At 39.0% G+C, this 26,386-nt stretch overlaps 1 protein-coding gene across 4 annotated transcripts in view; it reads right to left on the minus strand.

Moving 5' to 3' along the window:
* The window catches only part of TTC39B (tetratricopeptide repeat domain 39B), a 75,396-nt gene that overhangs the window by 35,897 nt on the left and 13,113 nt on the right, over positions 1-26,386 (minus strand). For all 4 annotated transcript variants that reach the window (XM_065656742.1, XM_065656743.1, XM_065656741.1 and 1 more), the window contains exon 2: positions 12,983-13,017. In XM_065656742.1, the coding sequence (XP_065512814.1) occupies positions 12,983-13,017 (35 nt within the window). The remainder of the gene's footprint in view (positions 1-12,982; positions 13,018-26,386) is intronic.

Here is a 26,386-nt window from a genome sequence, read left to right on the forward strand (position 1 = left end):
TTCTTGTCATGATTCACCACCTTGCCTCTGTATACTGTCAGATTTTCCCAGGAAGCTTGAAGCAGAAAAAACAAAGTAGTGTCTCTGTCCATGTGTAACATACAAGAAACATCTCTACTATGGCTGCTTTAAGAAACATCACTGAACTATGATTCTTAGTACCTATGTAATGTTCCTCCAAATAGATGTTGGTCTCCTATCTCTGTGAAATATTTTGAGGATGGCTCATCTCCTTATGAACATTTTTCAATGTTTATGTGCTTGAAAAATCTATTATAGGACTGTGTTTGGCCTTCTTTTCATATGCACAGCTAGCAACTGCAAAGATTTGCAATTTCCAGTAGAAATTGCTTTCTCGTTAACAGTAACATATATCCATGAGTATCCACCATATCTGAGCAAGCATACAGAAAACTCAGCTATTAGTTCTGCTATCTGGAAATATCTCTTCAAATAATCTTCTTCATATTTGGAAAGCATATTACTCCTCACCATTAAGTTAGCCATTTGAGACAAAAAATCTTTTTTACCTTTTCCCTCCCGCCCATCACTCATATATGAGCCAACAGTAATACTTCACTCTTCTGCTTAGTGATGTGCCAAAATCTAGTTTGGGTCATTTCCAAAGGGACGGTGCTATTTGCTATCACTTTTATCTGTCATTTGCACAGACACCAAGTTGCAACACAAGTATAAATCTCATCAGATAAATAGTGAGGTGCTTTGTAGGAGCACCACTCACCTACCTGACCACAGAGCAGCAGGTGGCACCACTCCTCATCACAAACACCCACCAACGCTTCTGTGACATGAAGCAAAAGCTGACATAAAATAAGCTTATTGCTAAATCCTGCTGAGATATTCTGTTAGGTCTACATTTTATGTTCAAGATAGTTCAGCGAAGAGTGGCTGAAGGCTCACATTGTCCTTGGCAGTACAATCCAAAGGCTTACATAACACTGAACATCAGGAATTGTTCATAAATGCAAAAAGAGGAGCTTTCTAGTTATGTTAGATTTTCTTCTTGTAACAAGGCACTACTCCTAAAACTCAGAAGTGTGGGACCTCTGTTTGGCTTGGGTTTGTTTTGTTTTAAAATAAATATAAGAAGAGATGCATCACTTTCAGGAACAATTTCTGTACGAAGTTTGAACCTAAGGAACCCTCACAAGAGCAGCGCATGTGCCATTCTCTCCTAGGACTACTGACCTGACCAAGGAACTGCACATACCCCTCACCCCAGACTACACTGGTGCTGGCACAGGTCTTTCAGTATCTTGCTGCACCCGGGCTCTGGAAACGCAAGGTGCATCAGGCAAGCCTCCATGAAACTGGATTTTCTTTTGTATGTATGCTCTGCATTCCTCCCATCCGGAGCGCAATTCAGAAAGGTGGAACCAAATTGAGTAACCTTTCTCACATTTAGATATTTCTTGCAGCTAACAAATTAAAGCATGTTAAAACCTTTACATCAAAGGGATCACAGTATTTTTAAACCGCTAATCACTTCCAGTTTATGAACAAAAAGAATTCTTAGCCCAATGTGTTAGTTTAAAAATAATCAGATATAAGACCAAGTGATCAACAGTGTCTTCTACCATAAAATCTTTTTGCAAACTGTTTTAATATTTAATCTAAAACCCAGACTTCGATGCCACTTACAAAAACACAACAGAAAAATCCTGAGCCATAAGGCTAGAAGTTTGAAATTAATTCCAACTTACATAAATCACTTCCTGTCCTAGTCTACTATCATTAACATAGAAAGTCTACAAACTACAGCTATCTGATCAGTATAGCGAATGCTAACTTTTTTTACCCATACATTAAATGCATTAGTCATAGTTTACCTCCAGAGCAAATTCTGCATTCATTTTGCACACATCCCTTTTTATGAGAAGCATGAATTTTAGATCAATAAAATCGTGTAGTTTACACGTTCAATGGAGAACTTATCAGCTTATGGGAAGTATTGAAAAAAATTCCATGCTGATGCAAGACAGACTTTATTCCTTCGAAGGCGTAGAGTCTTCACTGTTTCAGAACTTCATCAACACATGCTGTAGTCTGTGTGCTAAACATTCATTTAAGGAAACTCAACTGGCAGTAAAACTATTCAGTGCTGTGCTAGCTAAATTTGCAAACAGGCAGAAATTACTCTAAAAGCTTACTATATTATGATCCATTCAACAACAGGCTGTTTTTAAAAAAAAAAAAAAAAATTTAAAAGCACACAACAGACAGACATCTCCTAACAATGGTCATTTGTTTTAAATTTTATTAGTTTACACAGCCTGGGATTTTGGCAAAACTGTTAAGGTAACACACTTATTTTCACTTTTTTCTCCCTCAAGACTCTCTTGCACACTGTATTTAAAATCACATTCCACAACAGACAAAGAGCATTGTTCCTATCCAAGCCGTTCCTGGGTATTAGCTTTCAAATGAATTTTGGAGACACCAATCCACCCACAAAACTTGTAGCAGCGGAGGATGGAAATGCCATGCAAGGAGGTAATTCAGTTCAGTGAGGTTGCACCTTCGTCCCCAAAGCTACCTGAACACAAAATAGTAGCATTTAGCCAGTTATTGGCAAATCTGCATCAGGGAACCCCTAGGCTGTTGCCACAATACCAAGGGATCTGCCTTTACTACCCTTTGCATGATAAAGCAATCTCACCACTAGGGCATATTACTTTACTTTAACAGTGTTGGGGGTTTTGTGTGGTTGTTTTGGGGGTTTTTGTTTATTGTTGGGTTTGAGTTTGTTTGTGTGGTTTTTTTAAATTAAATTCTTTATTCTACCTCTTCTTACAGCTATGGCAGAAAAGGGGATGTAGAGCAAAAAGAAGAAACAGGAGGTAGCTGATATTATACATTTGTATACATAATAAAGAGAAAGCATCAAAAACTGTGCTGTTCAAAAGGAACAGCTGCACAAAAGGAGTTGCAGCACTCCAAAAACCAGAGACAGTAAGAAGGACAGAGGTAACTGAGGAAAAAAAAGAGGCAGTTACCCCTGCTGAAAAACAGCAATTATTGAAATAATATGCAGGATAATGAACTGAGAATGACTTTACAGTTTTTATCCCTACCTTAGTATTGTCCAAAAAAGTTCAAACTGACAGCTTTCCACGGACCCCTGAAAAGGCGGGGAAGGGGGTGCAGGAAGCTGCTGGCATTTTAGGAGGGGTGTCTGCCCTCTCTTCCCCTTTAGAAAAGCAAGTTCTAATTTAGCTTTTTAAATTTCAGGAATTACTACAGCTCTCAGCAGTAGAAATATTTGTAGTACTGTCTTACGAATTAAATGCATTAAAAACCCTGAAACACACCAAAATCTTTATATACAAGCAAAAATTCCTTCTTAAAAATCTCATCTGACCCTAAACTTTAAATGTCGGAACACCACCTTGCAGGAGACCAATAATGTCTCTTTGCTTTACATTCTGCATGTGAGCCTTATTTGTGATCTATAACTCTGGGTGCACGCACAGGACTGTCTTTGTTCTAGTTAGAGAGCAGCCCAGCGCCTACAGTGCTGCTTCACGAGAATCCCGTAATGGAATACGAGGAAGTGATCAAAAAGTTTTGCTTCCAAACATTTACTTTATGTCCATAAGTGAGGGGGCACAGAGAGGTGATGAGATAAGGAACTTTCCTGATGGTCTTTCTTACTGACAATATGGAACTTGCTTATCTATACCAGTGCAGCATCTGAACACCACAAGAAAATACTTTTTGCTGTATCTTCGCACATTATTATTATTCTACGGATACAACAAAGCAACTGAATAAGCACAAAGGAAGAAAACCAAGGCAAAGCTGATCATCTATTTGAGTCTCAGGTGCCACAGGAATAGTGCCAAGACTAAGCTCATTGTACTGGCTGACCAGCACCCACCATTGCCAACATCACTGTCAACCCCTCTAAAAAACATAAAAAGACAGGCTACATTTCTAGCCTCTCTTTTTTCTTTCTTTCTTTTTTCTTTTTTTTTTAAGGAAAGAGACATGAACAGTCACAAAGGTTTCACTTTTGGACTGACCATGAATCAGATTCAGTAAGCCAATAATCAATTTGTTGCAAGTCAGGTGTTTCTACATCTTGAGGGGGGAAAAGAAACATCAGCAGCTTCATCTGACACCAAGTTCTTCAAGTTCAACAGTGAACTGCACTGCACATGCACAGTAAGCAAGACACAAATTTTCCATAATGAATCAGCCATATTGTGGGAGCAAGACATGTGACAGCTACCTGGGTTACCATTTACCCACCTGAATATGCACATACAGTTCATCTGCTCAATAAAATGATTGTGAAATAATCCTGCTCAAGCATATCAAGCTACTCCAGCATGGGTCTGACACAGCATTGTAAAATACATGTAATTCTAAAAACTGTTACAAAACAATCAGATCACAAGTATCTATAACTGACCACAGTTCGACAGAGGGGAAAGAAAAAACAAAGCAATATCTATGTCAGTTTGCAGGCAGGAGAATCTGCTTTACATTGTTTTGTTGGACACTAAAGGAAATGCACAGCACTACAAAAGGCTGTTATCAGATTTATTAATAGAACTCAGTGGTTCAACAGTGGTTTTAGGTGTATGTTTTAACACGAGATCTTTGCAAGTGCACTGAGAATTTACTATCTTTGAAGATCCCTTACCAGACTAATAGTTTATAGTTTAGTTTATAGTTTATACTCCAGCTGATCTCAATACAGGCAATACTGTATGCAAAAACAAGCACTTGAATATGACAGAGAGTGATACTGCCAAAACTTAATATATAATACGCAGGTATAGATAAATAGAGAGTCATCAAAATAAAATATAATATGTTCACTGTTTGCCTTAGAAAGTAGGTCTAAATAAGACGTGCTGATAAGAAAATAGGTTGAAAAAGTTCCTCCTGGAAGAGGTAGCATATATAAATAACAGTGACAGCTTACTGACACTTTTACACAAAATGAATAAAAATTCCACTTACGGGAAAAGCAAGAAATAAATCATGCAGCAAGTAGGACATCAGATCAGGCCAGATGTTTATGGCACTAACACTGCGTCACACAAGTATTGGCTCAAATTCAGAGACAATTAGGACAGTGTGATCCTAGCAAGACATTCTTCCTAAACTTCAAACCAATTTACTGGAATTTATTACACAGTGAACTTATAGCTAATGTTGTAGACCTTAAGTTACTAAAAATCTCTAAAAGTACACTGTATTATACTTAACATTTAGTACTTAGAAAGCACAGAACTGTATCCCATGAAATAAAGCATATTTAAGTAAAAAATTACATAACCTCAAATGGTTAAATCAGCACAGCTACCAAGAGTAGAAGATATACTCTACAAATGCAGAAATTAGCTACAAGTCTGATACTGCCCTTAAATTAAAATATTTTAAAGAATGGCATCCCAAAGTACACACCTTGCAGTGTTCTACAACCTACAGCATCCGAGCTGATTAAGCACTGACATCAGCAGAGAAGCTTCTGCTCTCTAAAAGCATTGTTCACCACTGGAAAGTGCAGAGGAAAAACCATTATTTCATAAACCCATTGTGAATATATCATTTTTCTCTCTCCTCCAAGGAAATCCATCTAAATATGTAAATATATATATTTGTAGTTTAAGTGTGCAACATACCTGCTAAAGTAAATTTTCACAGATAAAAGCCCATAAATCTGACTACCACATTCATGATTTCAGGGACTAGTAGGCAGAGATAATATACTTACAGGGTTAATTCAGCTAACTTCAGGTATGTAAGTACAGTCCTTATGCAAAAATAAGCGCTGCTTCTTTCACTCTGTTCTTTTTTCACCGCACACGCACACCAAAAAAAAAGAAAAAAAAAACAAAACAGAGAAGAAAAGCATAAAGAGAAAACTGATTGTTTTATTTCTCAATATCCATGAGGCTTCTTTAAAGAGTTATCAAGCAAGAATAATAAAAGGATAAAAGTTCACAAGCCAGCAGCTGGCATCACAGGCACTCTCCATAGCCGAATTCAAAAGAAATGTCAATTAGAGTGGCAGCAGCTACAGTCAATGCTGGAAGCTGATGCCTCTGCGGGAAGAGGATGCTGGGAGATTTTCCCAATCTGTGCTGCAGCCTAATTCTAATCCATCACTCCTAACTGCAAGGAGAAAATGGAGACAGGAGGAACACGAAGTGATTTATATTTAAAGGCAAAAAGGGGGTTACCTCAGTATTTCCTGCATATTAAAAAAAAAAAAAAGAAGATGCTACGATTAGAGTCAGAAAAGGGAAAAGTATACTAACACAACTGCAGTAAAAATAGATCAAACATACAAGAGTTGGTAGCAAGCAGCACTGAAGAAAACTACCTCATGTTTGATTTTCACTATTTGGCAGTACTCAAACAAATCAACATATATATATTTTTATTAACCCTTTGATACTCCTTCTCTAGAAATCCAAATTTTTATTATAGCTGGAGTCCCACGACCAAAATAAATCAACAGCACAGAAAGGCAGCCAGTATAAAAGTTATCTTCACGAATATCAGCAGGAATAGGAGAAAGTAGGAATCAGAAGCAAAACAGCTGCAACAGGGACAGTTTCAACCCCTTGGTCTAATCCCTCCAGATGAGATATGGGACAGCTCAGCACATGGGAGCTAAGCAGCAGAAAATTAAACTATGCCCTCCACCATTGCCTTTGAAAAGCATTCTTTAAAGCTGTACCACTTGGGCTAATAGTGCCTATTCCTAGCTGTATTTACTGTCATGAACTGAGATTTACTCAGAAAACCACCTCAGACTAAGCGGTTAAAACACAATGCAGGAAACTAGATTTGCATTGACTCTTTTCAGATGGGTGCTAACTACTAACAGCAGTAATACTGCAACCTACTTTGAAAATACAAGTAAGAATGCAACATTCGAGGAAAGAGTTACATAGTATTTCCTAAAACACCTGAGGAAACCAAGGGCTATGATCAGGTAAGACAGGCTTTGTAGGACAGAGATGAGATGGAAAGCTATAACTCGTGGACAACAGCACCGTTAAAATCACGATGTTTTTACCTTTTTTCCTGAAATTCTCCCTAATAGCCTTAAAGACCAAGGAGTTCAGAGACATCTGACTTCTCTGCCATGTGACTTGCAAGCAGCGTTTATCGTCACTTACTGTATTAATGTTTTGGGGGCAGGGGTAGTCAAAGTTCCAGGATTTCTCTCCCCTTGATAGTGTGCGAAAGGTAAACCTGTTTCGAAGGTTGAGCAGCCACATAAAAACTGACTCAGTTCACACACAAAACAGGCAGTGTTCTGTCCTTAACTCAGCGTAAGTTGCAGACAGTCCACACTTGAGGCCTCAGAAAGTATTTCCCAGTAAAAGCCAAGAAAGAGTCAGCAGCACACTTCCACAAAACTGACAAAAGCAGGATTTCTGTCTGCAAATATCAACACATTCAAAAGATTTCCCCTGGACTGTCTTAAAGAAAAAAACGACTAATACACACTTAAGTCACCTTCTGCTCAGATTGTTTCCCAAAATGCTCTGAGACAGTCTTTAATCATCAGGGAGAGAAGGGGGGAACATGCTAAACCAAAAAAACCAACCAAAACACAACATTATTAAAGACCAGAGGGGGCAAATCTGTTTTTCAATCCTTTTTCCCTAAAAACAATCCTCCTTCTCAATATTTGCGCAAGTCACAGCCTGCCAGGTTTTTTTTCCATCTAAGAGTTAGAGCTCAACTTTTCATTTTCTTATCTAAAGCACTAATGACTTAAAGATTGTACCACCAAATTAAAAGTCTACATCCCTTTCAAAGTCTCTGAAGTTATTCAGATAAGGCAATCCTTGAGTTGCATGACTGCAAATAGCATCGCCCAGTTGTTATTAAAGTACAGGATAAGCATTAATTTCCTGAGAGAAATTTAAAGAAAGAAAACACAGATGTGATCAGTGGATCACCCATTCCAGCACAACATTGAGATTCCAGCGTGATAATTAAGAGACAACAGAAGTCTCCAGGAACCTCTGTGCAGAAATATTATCTGAGTTTACTGCCATGGTGTTAATTTGTGTTTCATGGATGAGCAAGTCACAAGCAGTAACTTAAACATTTAGGCTCAATTAAGACAAACTTCTGTTGGCCAACACTGGACCACAGAAAAACCGGCTGTGCTACATTTCTGTACCCCAGCCTTTCAGTGAAGGTTTGGTGTGGAAGATACGCAAAGTCTTTGGCAGTTCTGTGTAGAACGTTGCTGAGCTGTTTTGTTTGGTTGTTTACCCCTTGCCCCCCGCCGTGTTTTTTCCACCACTGAGATACCAATATAAAAATGTGCACAATGTGGCCTGAAGACTTCTGGTCAAATACAAACACACAGCGAAATCTGACATCAGAGGCAAAAGGTGTAGCTGCAATAAATAATGGAAGATACATAATTATTGCCCACTCAAGCCCCCTCAAACTTAAACAATTTATCCAAGAACTGTTTGGGGTAGAGAAGGATCAGTGAGATTAGGCTGGTTGGTGTCTTGACTACTGCTGCTCCAAATCCTTAGACTGACAATATAAAATGGGTACTGTGTCGTATATATGTAGCTATGAAAATACAGAGTGTTTCAAAAAGACGGACCCAATTACAAAGCAACATTGCAGTATTAAAAGCCATATTGCTTTGAAATTGGGTCCATCTTACTGAAACGCCCTGTTATATTTCCTGGATACAAAAATCACCTTTACTGGACCTTTTTCCCCTTGACCTTGAGGACCAAACATAACAAAATAAAACTTTGATCATTTAAATTGTCATAGATGTTTCTCACCATCTTAAGACAATATCAGAATATGAGTTCAAATTTACAGAGACAAGCACTGTTGTCAAAAGTTTTTTACTCCTTGAATTCAAATTTGAATTTAGGGCCATTTCCTCAGCTGTCCAGTTTCCTTCACTGACAAAACACACACATGTGCAGGTATAACTGAAATCTTAACTACACTTCTGAGATTACAGGGATAACCTGCTCTAACTTCCTTAAACACTTCTGGCTGTTAATCTATCACCCCAGTAATACCACACAGAGCTGCTTTGGTAGGATCAAGGATTAACAGTATCCAGCTTTGGGTAGGAAAAGGAAATGCAAAAGGGGAATGATAATATAGCAATGAAATACGTCTCCTTCTGCTGAAATCAAGAAAGACAGAAAATTCTAAGAATTACATTATTCATCAAAAATCATTTGTCTCATTTCTACAGAATTCTAGCTTCCACCTCTTCACTATGTAGATTTTTAAATGTGTTTAAATGAGATTTCACTATCTTTCCACTGCTGCCAAAACTCAGAGTCTAGTGTCAGAAATTTCTATACAAATAGCACAACACAAAGTCTTCCTCTGTGTATGAAGTGTTTGCAGCAGTCAGGCAGACCAAAGACAACTACAGAACACCTTCTATAAACAAGCCGAGGCAGCTTCCATAATACAGTTACTCTAAATGTTGTTATTCATTTGCATAAGCCTCCGATAATGGGGTGGTAATTGAAAACACCCTCTTGTCTCTACCTCAAACAAAAACCAGCATGCCAACCAGTAACATGGAAAAGCACAATAACTTGATGGTAACTTCTTCCTGTCACATAGAGATGACATTGTGAGGAGCAGTAAGTAAAATGAGATAGGAAGAAAACCAATAAAATTAAAATTTCATACGAGTTTCTAACAAATTGAGAACTTCAGGGGATAAAATACATACAGAAATCAAAACAGCAGTGACAAGGTCAGTAGATGCTAGCCATAATATGGTGATGGTTAAAAGCTGTCAAGAACTCAGACCCTTTTTAGTCTTCTTGTAAAATCAAAGAAGAGATAATTTACAAAATTATACTCTGGCAACAGAAAACATGGATCTCTGCATTCCACAAGAATAACTGCTGAATAATTTGGGGAAAAATTAAGGTAGCAGAAATATATATTAAAAAAGTCATAGAAGTTGAGAATCATCTTGTTTAGCAAGATCAGAATTAAAATTCATATTTTTTCCACAATAAGATTCAGGAAGCATTTTTAGCAAGAATAAAAGAACAAAACACACATAAATCTGTGAATATGATTTTGAACATATAGATGCTTGGCAGGTAACAGCATTAGGTTACCTTGTGAAACAGATTTGCCCAGAACTTACAAGTAAGCAGGCATTCCAGTGGAAACATGGGGAAAAATTTGCCAAGAAGTACCTTGCCACCACAAAACTTCTTGGCAGAGGCTTGAATTTCCAAAAGAAACAGAACCATTTGTCTCCAGTTACTTGGTTCCTTTTAAAACAGAATATGCTGATCTGAGTTAACCAGTTCTTACTTAACACAACCATATACTGGGAAATTTTCTTTCACATATATCCCACCTATCCTCTTTGTAAGGCTGAAGATGCTATATCAAAAGTTATCGCCAAGCCAGTACTTGAAAACTCAGTAACTCTCTTTGGCCGAGAAGATACCAGGTGAAATACTACTGCTTACTTTAAGCGAAATGGCAGACTGACCTACTGTAAGAGCCCATCTCTGGCTTTAGCAACAGTGCATAGAGAACTGCATTTACAGGTGGAAGTCCATCTAATGGTCCCTCCACATTTTTACAAAACAAGTATTTCGGGGTCATTACAAAAACCATTTTGGAGTTGTTGTGTATAACTACAGTAGCCACCATGAGTAGAAGATCAAAAAAGAGTCTAGATAAAGGATCTAATCCATTTAGACAATCGGAGCAAAGACTGATTTCCTCCTGGACCTGTCCTCAGATACAACAGCCAGCTCTAGAGATTTAGGGAAGGATTTTACCCTCTTAGGATAACTCATTGCCCTTTTAACATCTAACCTGCGCAACCTCGTATCTACAGTTAAGCAAGAATATTTAGGGGATAAAGCCAGTTAAAGCCAAGTTAGCAAAATCTTTTGCTAGCATTTACTGGAGCAATATACAGAGCAGTGTTATTCTATACACATTTCACATGATAAATTACACGGCGGCATATGAAGTACTATGAAGACATGGTTCCCACACATTCTTTCTGAATTCTCTTAAACAAGTTGATCCGATGGAATTTGAACCAGCTCTGACCTCATACGTAAACATCAACAGCCTTGGCAGACACAACTCTCCATAAAAAAGGCCCATTTTACCTAAATTCAATAAACTGCAATAAGACACTCAAACTAATGCCAGGTGTACCATCAAATAGCTGTAACAATGTCACTTTCTTACACAAAATAAAAGAGATTGAAACATTGATACATAGCAAAATTTTAAGATTAATATTATCCACAGTAAAATAAAAAAAAACAGATACAGCCTTCCAAAAAGGTTGAACCTCTAGTAATTAATTGTTTCAATATAGTAATGTTTCCAGATTTCCACTATTGTATTATTAATAGAAAAAAACTACCATTAATTCTACACAGAGAAAGTTCAAGAATAACCAGTGTGGCATGAGATTTGAGAAAGGCTTCCCCTCAGGAAAACTACCAGCATCACTCGAAAACTACAGCCAAAGAGTTTCAAGGAAGATAAGATTGAAAGCTTCCACACAAAGTCGCAAAGTTTTTTTCAGTTCCTTAGGCAGGTTTTTAAATAGCTGTGCCTTCTGAAGTATTTGAGAAAGCAGAGGGTCTAATCAAGTGAAGAGTCCTGCCCAGATACAAAAGAATACACACATATGTAATTTCCATAACTGCAGAGCAGCTAATTGTCTGAACGTAGAGCAAGTCCTCAGCAGCAAGTATTCCTGCTGAGATTATCCTACGCCCATTGCTCAAACACTCACAAACAGAACAGCCTCTCTATATATCCCATTTTCAAAGGAAACAACATACACAATCATGCTGACTGTCCACTCATATGTCTCTACACTCTTAATATTTTAACCCATTGGCCAGTTTCAGTCAGCCAAGTTTGACAGAGAAGCAGTGGTCTCATGAGAGAATTAAAATCAATATCTAGATTGTGCAGAAATACCTGAAGGGGTACCTACTGAAGGGAAGACTACAGTATAATACGCAATTTCCCGTTTTGTTGGTCTGCTGAAAAATCAAGCTACCTGTTGACCATCAGGAGTAAGGAAGACACAGGTGCAGCTGGGGGAAATGAAAGGTAAGGAGGTCATGAGGACCTGTGGAGGGAAAGCTTCAGTGATCTGGAGGGGGAAGGTGTAGGTTTGTAAGACAATAATCTCTATGAAATGAAGCTCCATCAGTTCAGTGCTCATGGCACATTCTTCTGTCAGCTGCAGTTCACACAGGGAGTCCAGAAGAAAGTACTGACAGAAATATTCAAGACTTGCTATAGCCATTAATAATCAAATTATTTGATTATAACAAGAAGATGACATTGTAAGTTCTCAGAATCTTGCAAAGCTTTCTTGGTAAGAAATTTCCTTTTTTCTCTGCTACCCAGGATGATTAAGAATTTAGTGACCTTTTATAAAGTTGGCTGACCAAAACTCAGAACAACCTCACTACCTGAAAATATTTGATGAAAGCTACTCAAGGTCAGTAACACTGCATGAAAGTAACAAAGATCTCTCCCTATCAGAAGCTTTTATAGGCCTGTGATACAGATACACTCCAAATCCCATTTTCCATTCATAGTACAACAGTGGAATAACTATTTCTAAGAAGCTAAACTGAAAAAATCATAATAGGTGGAAGAATGGTGCTATTGAAACTCGTATGCATAATATCTTCCACCAGTTGACTGCAACCAGGTCATTCAATTTGGACAAGATGTAGATCAAAACAGTTAAAATGGAGCTCCAAGTTTTTCTCCCAAAGAGGAAGAAAGAATTAAAATTTACGACACAAAACAAAACACACAACAAGATATTATAGCAACTTCAAAACTTGTATATTGTAAAAGTTGGAATAATGGCAGAGACTTTCTAAAAAATATATACAGTTTTATTAAAAACATACACATTTTAAAAAAATCTACTTACACAGGGATGTTTTCAAAGGCATCTTCAAAATTTTCCTGCAAAATAAAAAAACCTGTTTCAATCAAATGTGCATGGGTTTTGAAACTCTTTTGGTAATACAGCAGAAAGCTACCATTACTAGATAGCACTTACTTCCGCAACATATAGTAAGGATCGGAATATTCAGAGTCTACTGGCTTTTTGTTATGCTTTCAGTGCCAATCATTGCCCAAACACATACATTTCCTACGGGCCTAGTACATCAGACTACAGTTAGGTCAAACCAAAGACTTCTCCCTTTTCAGACTCCCAAACTTCCATCTGTAAATCACAGAATACAATACAGACTAATGCCTCACGAGTTGTGCAGCACATCTGATGTATCCAGGATGCACTAGCGGACTGGCATATCTACACATTAAAAAAAAAATAAAATGAAGTGGTCTAAGCCTGCAGCTGATATGTAGGTTGGCCAGAGTACATATACTAAGTCCAGAATGCATTATAGATAGCGTGCATATACAGCCAGCTCACGCATTAGTAGCAGTTGTGTCAACAGCTTGATCCAGACATCTTTCTACCCAGATTCAAACCTCTTTCCACCTAGGTTCAAATTTCAAATCCAGATAAAGGAAGAGATGCATAAACATAAAATGGTCAGAATGGTTCAGCTCAAGGGTCATCTATTTCTGTATCCAGTTTCCAAAACTGGTCTGTAGAAGTGTGTAGCAGAGACTACAAGGCAAACCACCCTCCCTGCTACATCCTTCTCACCATTCCACACTGTCCAGCTTTTGGAAACTCAGGGAATTCCAGGCTTTGATGTGCTTCATTCATCTGGTGCTTTTCAGTGGAAAACCTCTGTTCCGTGTATCAGTCTAGTCTCCCCTTGATACCATGTGGACTTCCTTTTATTCATGCAGTCATAACATCTGTGAGCAATTTCACAAGTCTGCCACCCATTTTGTGCAAAGTAATAATTTCTACTGGAACCTGGCTCCTGCTACCTTTGTTTAACAGTTCCTAGCTTTTAAATCAAAAGACAGTGAAGAATCAATTCCTACTTGCTCTTTCCTTGACACTTAGGATTTTGAAAACCTTTGTTATATCATCCAAATCATCTCTTTTCCAAGCCAAGGACTGCTACCTTACTCAGTCACTCCTCAAACCAGCTTAAGTCATCAGTCTTCTAATAAAGGGATTCTCTGAAGACTGTTTGCCTCCTTGAGCCACTTCTAGAGACAAGAGGAGAAATTCAGCAAAACAAATAAACAAAACACACTGACAGCTTTTTGAGCACACCTCCATTTTTCCTATGAGAACAAACTTAACGAGCAAAATTCAAGGTGCTTTTAACTGCCAAGTACTTCTAAAGAACAGTAACAATCAGAAGTTTACACCAAGATGTAAAAATACCTGTGACGTGAACCTCTTGCCTGCTCTTTCAAGCCTGAGAAGAAAGGGAGAGACAATTTGCACTCTGTCTAGATAAGGGCCTCCTCTGCCTGGCTCCTTCTGAATTTTGCTCCCTGCTATTCACACTGGTCAAATGCATATCTAAACATTTAGAAGATGAAGTACAACCTGGATATTCTTTCCCACATACCAAAGCATGGGGGAAAATCACAGCCTCTCAAAGGCCTGCACCACTCAAGGGAGCTAAAACCAACATTGCTGAAGGTGATTTCCTCAAGGCTAAAAAAAAAACAAGCAAAAAACCCTAGTTTTTATGAAGTTCTCCGTGTCTTCACATTTGCACTGCATGCAAAATGGGTATTAGAAAGCATTCAACTTGACATCTTGTTCTCATTTCCTTAACTGTCTCACACAAGTTTGTAGTCGGCTCTACAGACTCTCACAGATTTTCTATATATAGAAGAAAGTTGAAGGCGCTAAAAGAGAAGCCTAGCCATTTTCTACGCCATTCCATGCCTACTACAGCAAAAAAAGTTATATCATACTAAAGTGTAAGGGAGAAGACTGCAACCGAAGTACCCAGAACAGCTCCTCCCAGATCAAGTTCTGCGATTCATCATGTTCCCATCAAGATACAAAATGCTTCACAGGTACTCAGAACATATTCACTTTTCTTCAGTAGTCTGTTAAAATTTACTTCTAAATTAAGCCTGTTCAAGAAGAGAAAAAAATTAAAAGTGAAGTGTTACAAAAAACACAGAACATCCTGAAGACTTCCAAGCTGTATATAATACACACAGCTGTATAGGTATGCATATAATGTGAATTATGGCAATTAAAAAAAAGTTTATCCATTCCTCAGAGTAACGAAGAAGCCCCACACACAGACAGACCCATTCTTGCACATTCGATTCAAGGCTGGTAAAGCTCCCATCTTCAACTGCTCAACTCAACACTGCAGTTTTCAGCTGACAACAGCTGCAAGTCCATAACCAATTTCCATAGGTGCTTGTTAATTTTAGTCTACAGCAAAGCAGATTCCTTAATTCAAGCTAAATAGTTTTACTCAGCACTGATGACAGGCTGCACACAAGCTCCTTCAAGCCTAAAGCTGTGTGCAAATAAATCAGCCATATTTGTGACTTCTTTGCTCTACCAGCAGTAGTGCAGGAATACAATTTGCTTTATTTACATGGCTGGAGAGACGTGACAGAGACTGAGGTTAATGCAGTCCTCCATTAATTTCCTTCCCCTGACCTAGGTCCATCCTACAGCAAGTCCCACAGGTCCTGCTCCAGTGTGTCTTTGTTTTAGCAGCTACACACACTCAGCAGAAATCTTCAGGAAACACAAGCTGCAGTTAAATTCACAAAAAGGGCAACGCAGCTTTTTCAGATATTCTACTCAGAAAAACAAATTTAAGTCAGTACCAAGAAAAACAGTTTAACAACCACGTCTGTCAGTACGTAATGCTGTCTAATGCTGCGATCCACAAATTTTTATTGTGTTATTGCACCTTTTCCGGAGAACATGTCAATCCAAGCAATTTAAAAAACATGACTGTAAATAAAACTGCCACTAGATGGCATGACAAAAACTGATTCACACTTTTCCACTGGCACAAGATTTGACCAAGTAAAGTTGTTTCAAAATGATTTTTCTTTAATTACATGATCTTCATTTTTTTTCTAGTTGATTATTGTACTATTTCACATCTTTTTGATGCATCATTTTCAAGATGTGCGAAGGTTTGAAAAGAACTAAGTTAACACAACTTTGAGACACTCGTGTTGCAAATCCAAGAAAGTCAAAGTCGGACAGAGACATAAATGGACACAGTATATTAATGCAGAAAAACTGACGAGAGTTCCTGTACTTTCTGTACAGAAAACATTTTCAGCTGACTACAATTTACCTATAAAGCCTCATGAAAAGCAATGTGCAAATGAGACCCTTAAACTAAGACAGGACGTTTGCCAGTGACTGCACTTTTTTTCTAACACACCGGTAGAAAGTAGAAACAACTGCTTGCCTTGATTAGTACAGAAATCATAGCACCAAAAGTAAACTCTCTTTTACATTCATCCTAAGTCATTTAACTTTAAGCAACTTTTAGACTATATCCTGTGACTTGTAGTAAATTATTGTCTTAAGTTTGCTATTTTTTATGTCAAGCTTCAGACTTGACAAGCCTTTTTTACATTCTATGCTGCTCTAGTTTTTAAAAGATATCCAATAAAACATACATTATTTTAAGAATTAGCTAAGTAAACAAAAGGATAAGTAGCTCTCAGTGAAAGGCTGTAATTAAAATGTTTCTAACGTAATTTCTCCAGGGCTTCTTTCTGTTCAATACAATTTTAAATCAATACTCTCGAAACAAACATAATGCTAATGAAATGTTCAGCCATAAAGAATTAGTGGAATACAACTCAGAATAACAAAAAATACACTTCTTTTAAGTGATTTCGAACACTGAGTAAGTCAGTCTCAAATGAGGAGATGCACATGCAAAAATCAAAGAAATAATACACACAAGGTAAGCTTGTATTATGGAAAGCAACAAGCCTAAGAAAGACTGAAAGGTCATTTTGACAAGAAATTCAGCATGAATTCCTGTTCTTAATGTGATCCTTAAATTAGTCTGCAAACAATAGAAAACAGAAAGTTTTAGCATCCAGCACCAAGAGGATGAAAACAGTAAAACTTCGTACTTTCCTATAGTTCAGCCTTCTTGAATGTTAATAAATATATAAGATAACAGAAGAGATGCCAGGAAAATTGTTCAAGAGGTAGAACCCATGACTTATTGTAAGAGTTAAAAGTTGAATTTTTTTTATTAACCAAATGCAGGACAGCAGAAGTACTTACTATCTCTAGCTCATATAAACGAACTCAGAGAAATAAAATCAGTACCAGGCAAAACCTCTTTGGTTTCTTGTAAATATTAGTTTTCACCATGCCTTTTTTCTGCTGCGTCAAATTCACGTTCTTCAGGCAGAGCACTAACTACTGGAGCACACCAGTGAGAATAACCACGGACACCGTATTCCATGTCTCCAAATTAAGAGTCTGAAAAGCACACAACACTACAGTTCAGCTAAGCACAAATTACTAGGTTCAACCTAGCCAAGTTTCATGAAACTCACTGCTTTTGTTGCACAAGAAGTAATTATCTGTAGTTCTGACATGACTCTAACAAGATTTTTTTCAAAATGATTCATAGGCTATGACTTGAGCCCGAGATGCTTTTATGCTATCAAATTTTACTGTTAGAATCCCTTCCATAGATCGATAACAATATTGCATGCACAGATTCCTTTTTTAGGAGTTTCTGAACAGTGCTCTTTCCAAGCAAAAGTATGCTCTTTCTCTCTGTAACATAAAACATCTTCTTCACGGATTACATGGATTTGATCTTGTTGCTTTAATGAACACCTACTCCTCCCCCAAAACCATTCCACTGAAGCTTCAAAAATCAGAAATGACTGTTTCACAAAAAAGAATGATGGAGATGAATAACAGTGCAAGCTCACTGGTTTAAAGTTGTGGAAGTCCAGCTTGTAATATTGCTCAGTTAAAAATAAATACATTCAGCTAAGGAAATTACCTAGGACTGTATATTTTTCCAGATGTTACGAGAGCAAGTAATTCCCAGAACTACAGCAGGACCCAGAAGTTAATGTGTCACTTATCCTGAGCTAATCATAAGGTATTGATGTAAAGAATTAGTATTTTTATGGGACAAATAAAATGCAGGTTTCTTTTCATTTCAAAAATACAGATGATTTTCACTTCCTAATTCTTATTCAGAACGGAGTACTTCACACTATAAAGGGTTTAAAAATCGCAACTTCTTACTTACCACTTCATTAGACTTGGAGTAGTAATTTCTTACAGAAAAGAGCAGTCCACTTCACAAACTAGCAGAAAAGTAACCTGGGAATTAAACTACATCTTAAAATGCTTAGTGTCAAAATAACCCAAACATATTAGAGAAAAGGCATTTCAATGTTGGCTTGGCAGAGTGCTGGAGTGGAGAGAGGAGAAGACATCCCCAGTCCTTCTTCTCTGTCACCTATACCAGCTTTATTTGCCACTGTGATATCAGATCCTGGTATTAACAATTCATGGCCTAGGAACAGAAAGACATGAAAAACACGCAGTTCAAAAGGGAAGGAGACAATGTAGCTGTTACAAAAGAGGAAAACTATTTTCCCCTCCAAGAGACAGGAACAGCCTTGAGCCAGAAAGAACTGAATTGAAATGCACAAGCTCTGTTCTACTTCATACAACCAATTTTTACATGAAAACTAAAGAATTAAACTAAGTTCTCTAAAGGAAAAGAATACACATATTTTTGTGCTGATGTATTATTTCAAACTTATTGGTTTGGACTATAAATACAACCCATCTGCTTTTAAAAAATTGTTCTCAAGAATATTTGCATAAAATATCAGTGTTTTTCCAGAGAGCTGGAAGGACTGATTGGTGGCTATTTTGGAGGAGCCGTGTTTTGCTAGATGTTTTCCACTGCAGATGAAGAACCTCAGCTGTCAGAAGCCAAAGATCAAACTTGGTAGTTCAGACTTATTCAACCTCATCCACGTAGAACAGTATGCCACATTCAAGATGTTTACTAATGTGGGTGACTTGATCATGATTTAACAAAGAAAAGAAAAGAAGAAGAGAAGAGAAGAGAAGAGAGGAGAGGAGAGGAGAGGAGAGGAGAGGAGAGGAGAGGAGAGGAGAGGAGAGGAGAGGAGAGGAGAGGAGAGGAGAGGAGAGGAGAGGAGAAGAGAAAAAAGAGAAACAAAAAACCCCCACCACACTCCCTAAAAGAAAACAGGACTTGGTAAGGTACAACCCGCTTTACTAGAAATTTGGTTAACTGAAGAGTTGCTGAACAGTTAGCAATCCAAACAAACTTAATTATTACTTTGCTCAAAAATTAAATGTAGGTACCTACAAGAACAGAGGCTTCTCTGTTACAGCCTGGAAAGCAGTGGCCTTCCAACACAGCTGGTCACCCCAAAATTACCAGACGACATATGAAAAAGAGCCTTAAAAGATCCACCCTCCATTTTTTACGGAGATGTTAGTAATGAAAGCACCTGCCATAATTAAGTGTGAGTAATCAACATGTTTTAAAAAGTGGACAATTCCTACTGTGCCTTCAGCTGCACGCAAGCTGGACAATTCTCAAAGAGTGTATCAGCCACGGTGTATAAACCAGGGCAGGACCGAGAATGAACATCAGCTGATGGAACTACATGTCAGACCTTGGTGGTCAGACTCGTTACATACCACAGAGAGCAACAAGATGAAGGCTTTTCTGAACCTGTTTCTGAAGGAAAGGCATAAGGTGGTCATACTTTAGGACACCAACATCAAGTCTCACTTGTTCTGAACGCAACTGGCTGAGCTTGTGCTGTTTTAAATGACACCTCTCCCTCATGACTGAAACGTGGGAATAAGCAGATTCAGTTACACACTCAGCAAGTAAAGGATCACAATATACTTCACTTTAATTGACGTGCAAATGGTTGCTGTCAACAGTTATTCATGTTCAGATTCATATCCAACATTTTGCACATAAAAGCAAGAGTACAGTTTCAGTTAAAGTTGGCTGAATACCAAGCTAGCTTCCCTTACTGTTTACACTGGCACTTTCCTGCTATTCGACCTGCATTTGTTAGTTTGACCTACAGTTGTTTTTGCACAAAGAGCACTTCTAACAGGCAGAGGAAGAGGGAAGCAGCATAGAACTTCATTGCTGCAATAAAGCTTTTTTCTTCAAGTTAGTTGACCATCTTTCCTGTCTGTTTCTCACACAGCCCCTCAGACAACTCAGAGTCCAAAGGAATGTCTTCTAGACTTATTTTGTTTGTGAGTAGCACCAGGAAAAACAAAACAAACAAAACTCTGCAGTGATTGCCTATGTCGCTATTCTTGATCAATTTCATTGGACAAAACTGATGGCCAAGCAATTCTGAACTGAAAGGCAAATACAAACATATCCACCTGGGCTGGATACATCTTCCTTTTTATACTGTAGGAGGAGTGATTTGAGAAGAATGTGAAGACGACTAAGGAGGCTGAGAAGGTAGAGGCAATACACAACCATTCTTCTCAAAACAGACACTACACAACAGAAGACACTGTAAAGTTTCCTCTCCAGCCATGAGAAAGACTATTCAATTGCATTAATTCTTCTTGCAAAAGACATGCCTCTGAGTCTTGCAAGAACTTTGTGCCAAGCTCATTAAAGTTTTTACAAAAGCTTCAGTGTCATCATTCAATCAATTCACAGAAATTATATAAACTCCCATTAAAATCAAAAGGAACTTTAGTACGTTATTTATTATTCCTATGAAGTTGGAAAGATGCTTGTTACACCTTTCTAGACCTAATTCTTCTGACACATAACCATAACCAATAGGTACTAGGTAATTCTGTATTTTCCAGGACACTGGATGTAGCATGGATAAGATACCACTATTGAAAGACTTTCCTACTTCCAGTTACTTGGATTAGCAATAAACATTTACCAAACTTCTATCAGCTTCCAAACAGGCTATTTGGTTAATTTTTTTCATTCATTAGAAGAGGTAAAGACACAACGGGAGGTTTCAGAGACACAAGCAGAGGGTATTTTCAGACACTAACTGAAAGTAAGATGTTAGGGTAGAGCATTCAGAGACGGAGAGTTTACTCTCCTGACTTGCTTGTATGCAGCCAAGGCATGAGCAACTCGAAAGTCACTAGCCTCCCTACAACTCAAACCAAGCAGCTTGATCTTATCAATTCTGGCAAAGTTAATATTTCACAGCTAGTGACATTTCACCCATTCTAGTTCAGAACTGGCCTCTCATCAACCATAACCTTCCATTACTGGTGTTAGGGAATAGACTGTCTTAGCTTACTGAATTATTAGATATACTGCTTCTTATAGCACTTGTTTAGAAACTGCTTTTATAGAATTTGCTTAGCATAAGTAAGGTTGCTTAGCATAACTTCAGCAAGCTGTGAACCTTTGAACTTTCTGCTTTGTTAAGTAAAGAATTCCCCAGAATCTTCAGGCTGGAAGATAAGGGGAGCTGCGTCCCTGGAGATCAGTAAAGGAACAGAATGGTGTTTAACAGGAGAATGTTTTGGCTATTACCAAGAACTTATTTTCTCCAGCTGCAGGTGCAAAACAGCAACTGAAGGTCACAGCTTTAATTGACAGCCCACTGGACAAAAATTAAGAGATCCAATGAAGAACAGGGAGACCCCAGACTCTAATTTTGCAGTTGGTTCTGAGTGATGTCCGGGGGGTGCAGGCTTGGACTAGGTGGGGTATAGCCGTCCAAGGTTTTTTTCCACTGAGAGTCCCTCTTCAGAAGGCACCCAATGCGAGCTGCTCAACACTGCACCGTGCAAATAAATTATTTATTTTGGAAGAATTTCTGGAATCCCTGCCTGAGTCTCTGCTGCAGAAAACCTAGTGAAAAGGAACTTCCCTAACAACTGTCTAACCATAACAGAAAATTCAGCTCAGCCCAGACAAAGGATCACTGGACAGTTTGCTGTTAACAGAATGGCATCACTTCAAGAGATGTCATCCTAGTGCATAAGCAGGTAAGAACCTTGCTTACATTTGAGTCAACATAACTGACCAAATAAAATAAAAGTTACTGTGACAAGGAAAGAAAAACAGGCCTGGAAGATCCATCTGATAAACACCAGACTGCAACAAATCTGTGCTCTTTCTGGAGCTAGAGAATTCAAATTCTTCCCCTCTCATGAGAGCAGATCTGTTCGGTAGCCTCATCTAGCCTTCCCACCTTCAATCCCATATTTCAGTGTTCCTGATGTGGATGATGAGGCAAAACCTGCTAGTTTTCACCCAGGTTGGCTTACGTGTTATGTTACAGTGGGACACTTGAAAAAATAATTTTAAAAAGCATTGTAGAATTGGAAGCAACAATAGCCAATGTAGCAAGGTGTCTAATCTGCCGCTGAAAAATTTTAGTTTGCTGACTGAAAATTATTCTCCATATACTGCAAAAGCAGTGAGAAGTGAATGAGTAAGAAATTCCTTAAATCATTTGTGCCATACAAATGGCCTTGGTTGCAAAGAACAGAATATGGTTTACTTTACCCTCATCCTGCTTCCACATCGGATATATTGCCACGATGACATTTGACTGAACGGTCTGGCAAAAGCAGTTATTTTATGACGAACAAAAATATTTTACATTGCTGTTTCATTCATTATTTGAATTCTAGAGCTTCTAATTTTGCCCTGCTAAACTTTTTCATTAGTAAGTATTCGCTATTAAACCAACTTTGCAAAAATTTGAAATCCTTAGATGTCAAGAACAGGTTTATTCAGAATGAAAGTGTGCTGGGTCAGCTGGTATAAGGTTAATTTTCACAGGAAGCTGGGAGGGGACACAGCCAGGACAGCTAACACAAACTAGCGAAAGGGTTATTCAATACATCTGAGGTCATGGTTAGTATGAAACTGGGGAGCTGGCCAGGGGAGGAACGCTTGCTGCTGAGGGAGGTCACTGCTGTCTGGGGTGCTCTTTGTTTTTTCCAGAACAGGCAGTGCAGTCATGTTTTGTGTGCAAAGTGCAGTCCAGGTTTTTGCTCTTCTGGGATCAGTGGTATGGGACCGGTGCTTGTGATCGCTGCCTCAGGGATCGCTGCTCAGGAGGGGGCCGCACATCGGTGTTGCCGCGTGGTGAGTGATCGCATTGTGTATCCCTGCCTTTGTATATTCATTCATTGTTATTGTTTATCTTTTCCCTCTTGCTGTTCTGTTAAACTGTTTTTATCCCAGTCAATGAGTTTTGCTTTTTGTTTTCCAATTTCTCCTCCCCAGCCCGCCAGGGTGGGGGAGGGGTGAGTGAGCAACACATGGTTCTAGTTGCAGACCAGGGTTAAACCATGACAGTGCTTTATAGCACCCAACATGGGGCAAGAAGGGTTGGGAAAACAACAGATCAGGCAAGAGCTTGTTAAACCAAATTTGTTAGACACATTTATTACAGTAGTTAAATAATCACTGGTCACAATGCTGCTTTGTTTGCCCACATGGCTATGTTATCTAAATTCTTACACACACTAGGTATTCCCTGCTGTGCCATTTATCACCTCTGGGAGAAGGATCAGGATCACCACACTGCTGTCCTGTGTAATATCAGCTTATGATATGATAACGTCACTGGCCACACAGCTAAGCTGGTATTCATACGCTGCATTGTTGTCATGTCCATACCTCGGACACCATCTCTCTGAATTTATTACTAATCACACTCAATCTACGGGGAAAACTTACCCCCGCTTTTTCACCTCCACTTTCTCCTTCACACCAGGTGCAACAGTTTTTGAGAATTTTGAACACCCTGGCGATGTTCGAAGCTAGTATGCTTTTATTGCTATATCTCCTCAATGTGTCTCAGGTCATGTATAGGGTTATAAAAACTTTTTTTAAGAATATCATCCAGAGATCTGCCCCGAGGTTGGACGGTCACAAGTGGAATGGCATATGGGAGAATATGGGCAGGTATCTAGAGAGCTTCTCACCTCCACTGGTTTGGATCTTCACTCCTGTACAACTACAGGAATCTGAAGAAGTGATAGAATACTTAAAAGGTAAATGCTGTAGCTATTCCAAAGAGGCACAACTTAACGCATTGTGCTGGGCCCCGGTCAGTATCCACCAAACACTGCTGTGCTGCTTTGACCAAAATAGAGTTAATTTTCTTCATGCAGTTAGAAACTCTTCTTTTTCATAGCTAGCATGGTCGCTGTTTGGATATAGTTTGAGAACAATAAGATAGCACCTCAGGACAGAATCAAAGGTTTTCTTCAAGTAACTTTCCCATGTTTTTGAGTTGGAATGAACAAAATGTAAGAACGTACCGTTATCTTAGCTGTTGTCTGGGGGACTCAGGTCTTTCTGGGCTTTCTGTGTGCAGGTGTGAGGCAGCTACGAAGCTCGGCATGGATGAGATAGACCTTGACTGACATCCAGACTGATCAATGAGAATATTCCATACCATTAGTGTCATGCTTCATATTTAATGTGAGTGGGGTTTTCCAGCTGGGGGAATCCATTTCAGTTCAGCTCTGTTCACGTTAAGTTCTGTTCAGGAGCTCCTTTAGTTCGGCCTTTTGCTACTCTGCTGTTTTGCAGTTGGCCTCTGCGCTTTTCTGCTTTTTTTGGTCTTTTCTCTCTCAACCCACGATCGGCTGTTCGGGACCAGGGTGCTCTCTGTCTTCCCGGGACTGGTTGCTCCGCACAGACTAAGCTCATGAGGAATTGCATTGACTGTCTTTTATATTTTATTTTCCTTTCATTTATATTAGTAGTAGTATCTTAGTTTTGGTTTGTTATCTTGTTAAACTCTTTTTATCTCAATCCATGAGTTTCACCCTTTCCTTTTGATTCTCTCCTCTATTGGGAGGGGAGGAGGAGTGAGCAAGCAGCTACCATGATTTTGATTGCTAGCTGGGGTTAAACTTCAAGAACTGCTCAACATTATGCAGCACCCCCAGGGGGAATAGAGGGAAAACAGACCATCAGGCACTGCAGCTGAACCAGAAAAACAACCAATGTCGTATTAGTCACCCCTATATGGAAGAAGAAATACACAAAAAAATCAGTTTGCTTAGTGAAGGATGATGTGATAACAAGAACAGAAGGAAGAGGTAGAACCAGAGACAATCCCAATCCCCAAGTGAGGTGCGAGACATGCAACAAGATCTCAGCTGCCATCCCAGCAACACAACTGTTGCCCAGCTGCTCTGATGCTGGGATAACAGGGCCAGCAGCTTGGAATTAGAGGGTAGGGAGGCCAAGCGGCTGGAATCCCTATCTAGGCAGGAGGCATTGACAAATTGATTGGGAAAAAGACACAAGCCCTCAGCCTCTGGAGACAACTTCTGTCAGGTGCGAAGAAAAGGTACCCCTTTAAGGAAGATTCTACAGGTGATTTATAGTGATGCAACTAATGAGCCATTACCCACAGATCCAGGTAAGTCCAATGTAGACAACCCATGTGCTGGAAGTTTCTGCAGAGTGCGCCACCATCATATGCCAACTCATTGGTAATAATGTCCTGGAGAAAAGGTGAGGGACAAACTGTGAATGAATTGGCTGACGAACTCTGGCAACATGAAGGAAGTCTCTCTTCCTCTCTACAGGCCTGCATCTCAGCTGTGGAGAAACTGTCAGACATGCTAGCTGAGAAACTGTCCAGAGAGTTCCAGCAATTCAAGGATAACTTGTGCTGTCCACCAGTACAGGCCAGAAAGTACATCAAACAGGGCACCTTGTGGTTCTTCCTGAGTGACCATGGAGAAGACCTAAGGAAGCGAGATGGAAAACCTACCTTGACCCTAGAGGCATGGTTATGTGAGTTGCAAGGAAAAACAATTGAAAAAGAGGATTCTGCCAGGAAAAATGACACACTAGTTTCTAGCAGACAGTTCCCCAGGTGGGGAAGAAGGGCTTCTGATCCTCTTATAGGAACTTCTAATTCATACTTAGAAGAACTGAATAACACAAATCCATTTGTCAATGCCTACTAGAGGGGTCCTGCCTCCAGCCAGGCAGGGGAAGGACAGCCATGTGGATTTGGATTGGCAAAGATGAATTATTTCTAACTCAGTGGGCCCATGATACCTCAGGTCACCAAGGAAGAGATGCGACATATAGATGGGCTCATGATTGAGGGCGTAGACTTAACTATGGATGCTATTGCACAGGTTATTCATAAATGTGAGCCATGCATTGCAATCAAGCAAGACAAACAGTTAAAACCTGTATGGTTTGGGGGGCAATGGCTAAAATATAAATATGGGGAAGCCTGGCAGATTTGCTGTATTACACTCCCACAAACAAGCACTATGTGCTTACAATGGTGGAAGCAACCACCAGATGGCTGGAAACATACACCACGCCCCATGCTACTGCCTGGAAAACTATCCTGGGCCTTCAAAAACAAGTCC

The sequence above is a fragment of the Caloenas nicobarica genome, chromosome Z, assembly GCF_036013445.1.
Source record: "Caloenas nicobarica isolate bCalNic1 chromosome Z, bCalNic1.hap1, whole genome shotgun sequence".
Lineage (NCBI taxonomy): Eukaryota > Metazoa > Chordata > Aves > Columbiformes > Columbidae > Caloenas > Caloenas nicobarica.